Genomic DNA, 10,632 nt, shown 5'->3' with positions numbered 1-10,632 from the left:
AAAGACATACGCAGTATGAAGGTAGGTTCAGCAAAGCGAGGTCCGCTTACTAGATAGTAAGAAGATACAATAGGGAACTTCACGGTCAGCTGAAAACCCTATTAAAATACCATCCAGAAATTACTTTAAGACTCATGTGTCAACTCATGACATCGGAGTGGTAATTTCGGCCCACAAGAGCTTCCAGCTACAGAAACATAACATAACTGTGAACTGGAACAAAAATGCAAACAAACTTAGGACTAAGAGTCCAACTTAGCTGATAGTAGTCTAGAAGCAGGAACATGCAACAGAAAGGCTCTGGTTACATTGATGGCCGGCACTAGAATAACTGAGCAGCAAGGCTAAATAGGATACTCCCACATCCTGATGGAAACAGGTGAACAGAGAAAGTGAAGCACACAAGTCCAGTACCACCAGCGACCACCGGGGGAGCCCAAAAACCAAATTCACAACAGTTGGTATAACATATAAAATCCAAATAACATACATTTAAATGTGTGGGTGTTATGTGAAAAAATGTGGAAAAGTTCACGGAGTGTGAATACTTTTTCAAGGCACTAAAAAGTGAACATCTGAATGAAGGCATAAGCAACCATAATGGCGTGTGACTGGATATTGTTTAACTGAGGTTTTCATTAAAGGGGACCTGACAGCTTATACATTTTGTAACCACAGGCAGCATGTATCAGACACTGGTTGCTTGATCTTAGTTATGTAAATTTCACTCTGAAAAACTACATTTCAGAGAAAACATACTTTAAAAGCCGCCGTGGACCGAGCCACACTAGAAACTAGTCATAGGTGGGTCACCTGTGGCTAATCCCCGCCTGCTTCCCTTGAGTGACCGGTCTCTCCCTTCGTGCGTGTACAGAGTGAGACCTGTCAGTCATTGTAAGCGGGCAGCGAGACATTGCAGCAATTCAGAATGAAACATACCTGGCTGGTAGTGTCTGATACAAGCTGCTAGTGGTTTGTGCAGCATGCACCAGCTCCCAGGGTCCCTTTGTTATCTTATTTAGTAGCTAAGCTATGTCCATGATCAGCACTGCGAATGTTTGAGCCATGAACTAACAGAATGACTATGATATATTTTTCTTTCATAAAACTTCACAAAAATGTTATTTGCCTTACCTTGCTCTAGTCAAGCTCGAACATAGGGAAGGGGCATTTTTAAAATTGCAAGCTGTGGACCATGAATCAGCACCATTGAAGGTCATAGGCTAACAATACCTTTTCGTGCATTTATCTGTGGCACCACTGCAGGTTTTTTTATGAGTGAATGTCATAAATTTGTGTAATCTTTAAATTGCCATGAAAATCTTTTATTGCCTTTGTGTCATATTTAGAAGAGACAGTGCACATAAACCGACACATAAAACCCTAGCGATGCGACTATATATATTAGGACTGGAATCGGTAAAGCCCATCACCAGAAGAAGAAGCAGCAGATCTGTGACAGTTTTCACCATGAGTGCATCAGCCTGGGGATATGACGTGCATAATGGTAAATACTGGTAGGCACACTCATAAGGATGAAGCTGCGTGACGTGACGTATGCTCTAAATGCAGACTTAATGGGTTAATACACTTTTTGAACCAGTTTCAATTCAAAATATCCTACAGTTTTGGGTATACAGCTCTAATGCCGAACTATGAGGATGATGAATGAGTGGAACAAGCTGCCAAGGGAGGTGGTGAGTTCTCGTTTAATGGAAGTCTTGAAACAGAGGTTGGACAGACATCTGCCTGAGATGGTTTTTTAAATCCTGCATTGAGCAGGGGGTTGGACACGATGACCTCAGAGGTCTCTTCCAACTCTAACATTCTATGATTCTATTTGTCTCCATGGTTTTAGACTTCAAACAAAACCCAGTGTAGTTTAAACCTTTTGTCTTGTGTTTTCTTTGCTTATTTGATTTGTTTTCCATTCATTGATTCATTATTTCAGGACCTGACCATTGGCATAAAGTTTATCCTATCGCCCAAGGAAATTTCCAGTCTCCGATAGACATTAGGAGCAAGGAAGCAAAATTTGATGCGTCTTTGAAGTCTCTTAGTATCAATTACAGTCCAACTTCTATCAAATCGATCATCAACATTGGGCATTCATTCCATGTAATTTCTGAAGACACTGCGGATATCTCAGGTAAGACATTGGATCTAAAGCTCAGAATGAATGACGTATAAAGTTTTGGTAAACTAATAATAATTCTTAGTCAGTGTCAAATTTAGTAAGCATGTGACAAATGGGCAACAAAGCAACATGCTACAGAGAAATTCCCAAGGGACGGACACTTTCCTTATAAATATCTCATATGTTCAGATATTTCAGTAGTTCTGCTGTGTATATGTACATACATGGACTTCGACAGGTCTGAGAACTGTGTCTTATAAAAACTGTAGATTCATTGGTAAAATTGGTAAAATTTGCACAATTTTTAATCCATCTTAAAACTGTTTAAATACTGTAAATGCAGTGGTTAAAGGAGGCCCACTCAATGCAAACTACAGGCTGAACCAGTTCCACTTCCATTGGGGTCCGACCAACGATTTTGGATCAGAGCACACTGTGGATGGAAAGGCATCTTCAGCAGAGGTAACCCATTTTTAATTACAACCCTCGGTGAACTTCTTCTAGACACTATGAAGAATATTTACTGTATATGAATTTTAAGGTTTTTAAGCCTTTGAATGTGTTTAGTGTTCATACCAGACACTGGTAGACAACGCAAGCTGGAGTCTACAGCAGCCTAGAAATGATTCCTGTAGCTAGGTTATACTAAGGTATGCCCTAAGTACAGTTTCGTACTATTTGTACAGAGGCTAATTTCTTGGCAAACGGGTAAAATATTTACCAATACACACTAGTTAAATAAAAAGAAGAAAGCTTTAAGAAGTCTGTTAAAATATGCTTTTCTTCACTTTAATAATATTTATTGGAAATATGTGTTAAGATACTAAAAAGTCTAGATGTATTCTGTGTGTCCTCTACTGTAACATCATCTATGACATTATTAAAGGGGTTGTCCGGTACATTCATATTGATAGCCTATCCTTAGGCTAGATCATCAATGCCAAATTGCATAGTGGCAACAGTGGAGTACTGCGGTTCCATTCCTATTCATTTGATTAGGGGTGGATGTGCAGTATCCAGCCGCGGCCACTATACAGTTGACGGACCTGTGCTGTGCAGTTACCCAACTGATCATATTGGGCCGCTATCAGCAAAAAAACAGCTGATCGGCATGGGTGCTGGATGTCTCACCTCTACTGATCTGATATTGACATCCTATCCTAAGGCTACGGTCACAAGTGTAAATTATGCAAATCACATTCTCCTCAAACTCTGATCAGAATTTGATCAGAGTGTGATCAGAGTGTGATCCAATTCTCTTGGATGAGAATCTTCTCCATTCTGTCAGTCCATGGAAATCAGACTGCATTCAGATGTCATACGAGTGCTGTCCAATGTTTTCCACAAACTCACTGACTTGCATGGCTAAGTGCAATCAAACTCGAGCATGCTGCGATTATTTTTTCCCAGTAAAAAAGCGGACATGTGCACGGCCCCATAGAATAAAATAGGTCTGAGTGCAATCTAATGTTTTGTCGAATTGCCCTCGGACCGAAAATACGACCATGTGCATGTGCTCTTAGGATAAGCCATCAATAATAAAGTACGAGAGTAGCATTGTAAAAAACTGCAACTCAAAAAAGGTGGTCTCATAAAACAAGGACACACACAGCTACATCACCCTAAAAATAAAAAGCTATGACCAACGAAATGCAAAATGACAAAACTCAAAAATTCTTTGGATCCATTTTTTTAAGGCAAAGGTTCAAGTTTGTTATTGTAAAATGTTTATTGAATTAAACTATTATCATTGGTTGGGTTTGGTGATGGGGCATTCCAAAGACGTACTGATAGGGAATTTAGATTGTGAGCCCCATTGCCGACAGCGATGATAATGTGTGCAAACTGTAAAGAACTGCGGAATATGTTAGCACTATATAAAAATAAAGATTATTATTATTATTATTATTTTGTGATTATTTTCACTTTTATTATAGCTCCATCTTGTCCACTGGAACTCAGAAAAATATTCCAGTTTTGCTGAGGCCTGTAAGAATGGCGATGGATGTGCTGTACTGACGGTTTTCTTACAGGTATGTACTAACTGGGAATCCATTATTCCATCACATTCTCACGTTCAGTATTTGGTCAGTATTTTACCTCAGTATATTTGTAGGCCAAAACCAGGAGTGGGTGATAAATACAGAAGTGGTGACGTGTTTCTATTATACTTTTCCTCTGATTGTTCCCCTCCTGGTTTTAGATTACACTGAGTTAAAATGCTCACCAAATACTGAATGTGTGAATGTGGACTTAAAGAGGCACTCCCATCAAAGTTTTTACCCTCTTAATATTTAAAAATGAAGTGGAACTCAGCAGGAGTGGATGAGAGTCGAAACATAGTTGTATAGAAAATTGAGCCTACCAAACAAGGAACACTAGACTCTTAATCCCAAGACACAGATGTGTGTCAATGGCCCTTAAAGAAGCCCTCCTCCTCCTCACCTCAAAGTTTTTATTCTCTTAATATATTGCAGCCATCATATTTTGGGGACGCCCTAAGTTATAGCCTTTGTAGAAAGAAATTTCTATTTTGATTAATAAAGTTAAGAAAATATACATCTGACCCCTCAAATGGCGCTGCTTTCTTTGGATCTTGACAGTATTAATCCGATACATAAACCTATAACTACACATATTTTTTGGTTACTAATAATGCGATAGCAGCTCTTTGGAAAGGAAACTCTGTACCGGCTGATAGAGATATTATTGATAAGTTCACTTTGCACAATTCATATGAAAGGAGCCATGCAATCGCAAATAACCATTATGAATCTTATTATAAGAGATGGAAATCTTGGTCTAGTTTTATTTCTTGAATATGTTATTGTCATTGTTCCCTTCTAAACTCTGATTAACCACTCATAATATAAATCTTTAACAACTGTTAAACGGTCATAAATATTACTGTTCAGACTATTTTTTATTTATATGTTATTTTGTACCTTTTCCCTTTTGCTTTTGACTTTCCCTTCCTCATTCTGTTTTGTTCCCTAATAAAGAATAACAAAGTTAAAAATCCTATCCCTTTTCCCATATATTACCTAACTTCCTTTCCCTGCCCAGTTTTGTATGTTAAAAATGTTGAAAATTTAATAAAGTTTGTTTAAAAAAGATAAGAATTAGTTGGGTAGAAAGACAAAATGAGCAATTGTAAGTACACAGTGCTGTATAACATGATGACTGCAATATATTGAGAGGAAAAAAAAATTGATGGGAGGAGGAGGAGTGCTTCTTTAATCAAAATTTGTAATTTGGGAAACTTTTTACCATCTTGTGTAACAGTAAAAAAGGAGGCAATGTCTTCTATTTTAAACTTACCTTCATTTCTTTAGCTCTTTTTTTGTTATCCTCTAACAAACTGAGAATGGCAGCATATAAAGTTGGCATAAATTAAATTATGAATCAACATTACATTACATTATAATTTTTTCAATTTTGTGGAAAATATATATATATATTTTTTTCTTAGGTGGGTAATGCTCATCTTGGTTTACAAAAAGTGGTGGATGCATTAAGCCAAATTAAAACAAAAGTAAGTCATGTTTGCCGGCCATATCTGTAGTAATCTGTATCGTTTAGTAAAAACATGTAATAAGGATATGTTACAAAGATCGTTGATTTCATTTGACGATTGTGTAGCCAACAAAAATGTGGAAAGAAAGCAAGAGACTCGTCAGTCTAATAAATGAAGGTTTATTAATAACACTAATGTTTTGAATTAGACTTCATGGAGTATCGTGCTTTCTTTGTAGCTTTGGATATTCTTTGTTATATGGTCTACTTATTATAAATTATCTGTATAGATGATTTACATCAGGAGATACAATGTAAACTCTATAAAGAATGTTTCTTGGGATGGACTAATGTATACTATATCACAATATTGTATCACGTTTTAGGGCAAACAAGCAGCTTTTACCAACTTTGATCCATCTGCCTTGCTTCCTACATCAAAGGACTACTGGAGTTACTTTGGATCCTTGACTCACCCACCATTGAATGAGTGTGTCACCTGGATTATATTCAAAGAGCCAATAAGTATCGGCCCTGACCAGGTAAGAATAACAAAAAAGGGAACATTTACTTAATGTCTTATGGACCATTTACACTGGCCGATAATCAGGAAATTAGCATTCGAAGGAACACTCAATTCCAACTATCAAGAAAATAAATAGATTTTAACTGTTTAAAAAAATAAATAAAAATTATAAAATTTACAGTTAACTATTAAAATATGGTTTACATGTAAAAATAAAAAAATTCAACACCCCCCAAAAAATGTTACATATTTGGCATTGCCGCATTCGGAGCAACCTGTACTGCATCCATATTCATTACATATGGTGAATGCTGTTAAGAAAAATATTAAAACTTTGCCCAAAGTGCCATTTTTTGTTAATCTTAGCTAAAAAAAATTATAAGTGATCAAAGGGTCATATGTATTCCACAATGGTACAAATAAAAAACTACAGCTCGTTACATAAAACACAAGCCCTTGTACAGTTCTATAAACAGAAAAATTAAAAAGTTAGAACTCTTAGTATATGACAAACCAAAAAGTGTTTGTTGATTTTTTAACTTATTTTTTCTTGTTAAAAGTAGTAAAACATACAAAAGTTATAAATTGGGTATCAACATACCGGTAATGAATGGTTTGGTTTGGGGAGCCATGTCATCTGCTGGTGTAGGTCCACTGTGTTTTATCAAGACCAAAGTCAGTGTAGCCTTCTATCAAGGAAATTTTAGAGCACTTCATGCTTCTCTCTGCCGACAAGTTTTTTGTAGATGAAAATTTAATTCTCCAGCAGGACTTGGCACCTGTCCACACTGCCAAAAGTACCAATACCTGGTTTACAAACAACAGTATCACTGTGCTTGATTGGCCAGCAAACTCGCCTGATCTTAACCCCATAGAGAATCTATGGGGTATTGTCAAGAGGAAGATGAGAGACACCAGATCCAACAATGCAGACGAGCTGAAGGCTGCTATCAAAGCAACCTGGGCTTCCATAACACCTCAGCAGTGCCACAGGCTGATCGCCTCCATGTCACGACGCATTGCTGCAGTAATTGTTACAGAAGGAGCCCCGACCAAGTATTGAGTGCATTTACTGAACATACATTTCAGTAGGCCAACAATTCGGATTTTAAAATCATTTTTTCAAGCTGGTGTTATAAAGTATTCTAACTTACTGAGATAATGACTTAACAAAAAAAAAAACACTTGAAATAGATCACTCTGTTTGTAATGACTCTATCTAATATATGAGTTTCACTTTTTGTATTGAAGAACTGAAATAAATTAAAGGGAACCTGTCACCACGTTTTTGGAAGATGGGATAAAAATAGCGTTAAATAGGGGCAGAGGTGGGCGTTACATTAGTGTGTGTGTTATGCGTTTATTACCCACCTAAGTTGCCGAAATAACTTTGCAAAGTCTCCGTTTTCGCCTGTCAATCAGGCTGGTCAGGTCGCATGGGCGTTGTCTTCCCCCAGATTTGGCGTAGTTTTCCGTTGGTGGCGTAGTGGTGTGCGCATGCCCAAAGTCCGGAATCCTCTTCCAGGGGATTTAAAATAGCGCGGTGTTCGTTATTGCATTGGTGATCGGTGGGCGCGGCCATCTTCCTTTGGCCGCGCGTGCGCAGAAGCGGCGCTCTGCTGGCCGCGGCTTCAGGAAAATGGCCGCCGCGATATCCATCTGCGCACGCGCGGCATCCCGCGGCCATTTTCCTGAAGCCGCAGCCAGCAGAGCGCCGCTTCTGCGCACGCGCGGCCAAAGGAAGATGGCCGCGCCCACCGATCACCAATGCAATAACGAACACCGCGCTATTTTAAATCCCCTGGAAGAGGATTCCGGACTTTGGGCATGCGCACACCACTACGCCACCAACGGAAAACTACGCCAAATCTGGGGGAAGACAACGCCCATGTGACCTGACCAGCCTGATTGACAGGCGAAAACGGAGACTTTGCAAAGTTATTTCGGCAACTTAGGTGGGTAATAAACGCATAACACACACACTAATGTAACGCCCACCTCTGCCCCTATTTAACGCTATTTTTATCCCATCTTCCAAAAACGTGGTGACAGGTTCCCTTTAACTTTTTGATGATATTCTAATTTTGAGAGATGCACCTGTATGTTTTCTTGTGCAAAATATAAAAAGAAAAGAAAAACAAATGCCACTTTGTTCAGAATAATGGGTCCGCTTTTCTCATATGTGGAGAAGTGGCTCTACCCTTAAAGGTATTGCTTAAAAATCACCTTGTACCTAATATCTCTTTTTATGCACCAGAATCTGATTTGATCTTTCTCCTCAAAGTAAACAGAAGAGATTCCTTGTAAACTGTAAATTATGACTTTACATCAACACAGTAGTAGAAACGACACACCTTTTTTATATTTTGTTTTTAAATAGTCAAATCTGGTAAATGCCGTAATACATTCTAATGGCTGGAACATTGTTGAAGCCCAAATTGTAAGAAGAATACATTCACTGATAGTTGAAAATTGCATATTTCTATTTTGCTCATAAAAAATTCAAATTACCTCTAAAAACTATCTCCAGAAATAAATCTCTTTTAGTTGAGGATTCATTAGTCCCTCCCCATAAAACATATATTTCTAAATATGAAGAAATTAAAAAAAAATAATTTGTTCCAGCAAATTTGTAAATTACCCAAGTCCCTACAAAATTCAGGTCCAAGCCTCTTAAAACTATACAGAATACAGCCTTAAAATGCAAAAACGTGAAAGTTATTTTGGTGTAGACCCTAAACAGGCCCACGCGTTTCATCTCTCAGTTTAACTGAATGGAAGGATACGACAAAATGGTTATTTCACATAGTGAAATTGTAATAAAAATGTGCTCATGGTAGTCACTGCCTGTGCTATATCTGCAATTTTGACAGAGTCTATCATCCGCCTCCATTTGTCAAATATGGCAAGGCAGAGGAGGTTAAAGAGAGGAAATGCTATCACACACAGTCAAGCAAGCCCTATTCACTCAGGGAGTGTCCAGATGTCACAGATGTGCTGCTGTCTACTCCTATGCAGCCCCTTGTGTGCTGCAGGTTTTTCCGGTTTTGAGTCCCCTACTCCTGCTGTTAAGCTTTTATTAAAGGAGTCAGGGTATTGGAGAGGGTACAAATCCATCAGACCACCCCTACATTGGTTCACCCATGTACCACACTGCCCCTACTCTCACATCAACTATTCTGCTAATTATAAATTTAATGGACTGGATTAAACTTGCATAAGTTCATGTTTTTTCTAAAGTTGTGGGCATGCCCATAATTCAACAGTTTATATATTGAGTTGATATATAAACATTTTTGAATAACGTAAATATGTTTGATTACATGTGGTCACAGTTCTGTCGGTTTGTCAATGGAAACAGATGATAAGCCGATCATCAGACAGATCCCCTTCAGCTAGGCTGGTTAATTTGTCACAATCATCCCATAAAACTAATTCTTCCATTTATTTTTACTTTATAGTTGAACCAATTTCGCAGTCTCCTCTCATCGGCCGATGGAGAAAAAGAGAGTTCAATCCTGGACAATCACCGTCCAACTCAACCTCTGAAGGGCAGAGAAATCAAAGCTTCTTTTTCATAATTGAGAAATCGGGGAACAATGTGGAGCAAAACTACAGTACAAGCTTAAGTGTTACTTAGCTAAAATGTAATAATATTGCGCAGTGAGTCCGCGCAGATGTGGATAACACTTTTCTGTAGCAGTTAAGAGCATAAAAGCAAATATCTGTTTGGTTTCTAGAGAAAACACCAGGTTTATCTTTGTATTAGGTTACAGCTGTTATGTGTAATCATGTAGTTCCACAGTGTAAAATTAAAGCAATAAAATAAATAAATGATCTTTATCGTTTCATAAATTATAAACAACAGGGCGTGAGGCGCGCTAGGGCGCAATGTAAGCAAGGGTGGCTCCTAACTCCATCTGTAGACGTGAAATAATTTGATTCCCACTGAAATATCCTGTTATTCAGCATGTGGGTCAACTCATAAACCCTACAAGATGCCTTGGCGTAATCTAGATATTATTTTTAGTGGGAGGCAGTGGAGGATGATGACAGGAAAGTCCGGCAAGTGTGCAAAGAGAGACACAAAAAGGCGCCATGCTAACTACTCCTGTTAGACAAAAGCCAATAAAAAAACAAAAACAAAATGAGAATATAACTTGTGGTAAGTAAATAGTAATAGTACATATAAATATCAGTGGGTACTTAGTTAACACTATTTTGATTTTAAAAAATGTAAAAGCCATAACACCGCGACAAGGTGTACCCAAAAGGGCTGTTCCTATTCTGTATTAAAACTTCACCGTGTGTCAGCCGACCTCAATATAAGGCAGAGCAGGACAAACAGCAACAATACCCTCCTTTTTGAGTTAGGCATTTCATCTTTATAGCTTCCCATGGGCAGGGTCTGAACAGTCAGGTCTGCATCCTGCTTTAAGCTGTTACAGTTGGT

The 10,632-nt window shown here is 38.2% G+C and overlaps 1 protein-coding gene across 1 annotated transcript; it reads left to right on the top strand.

Moving 5' to 3' along the window:
* Positions 1–1,377: 1,377 nt before the first annotated feature.
* On the top strand, positions 1,378–10,018 carry LOC143782852 (carbonic anhydrase 1-like). Its single transcript, XM_077270769.1, has 7 exons — positions 1,378–1,507; positions 1,952–2,149; positions 2,481–2,599; positions 4,075–4,170; positions 5,610–5,672; positions 6,040–6,195; positions 9,641–10,018. The coding sequence occupies exons 1-7, from the start codon at positions 1,390–1,392 to the stop codon at positions 9,758–9,760; spliced, it is 870 nt and encodes a 289-aa protein (XP_077126884.1). The 5' UTR covers positions 1,378–1,389; the 3' UTR covers positions 9,761–10,018.
* Positions 10,019–10,632: the final 614 nt, after the last annotated feature.

This window comes from Ranitomeya variabilis, chromosome 6, assembly GCF_051348905.1.
Source record: "Ranitomeya variabilis isolate aRanVar5 chromosome 6, aRanVar5.hap1, whole genome shotgun sequence".
NCBI lineage: Eukaryota > Metazoa > Chordata > Amphibia > Anura > Dendrobatidae > Ranitomeya > Ranitomeya variabilis.
Note: the sequence above shows the minus strand (reverse complement) of the source record. Positions and strands in the feature narration are given on the sequence as shown.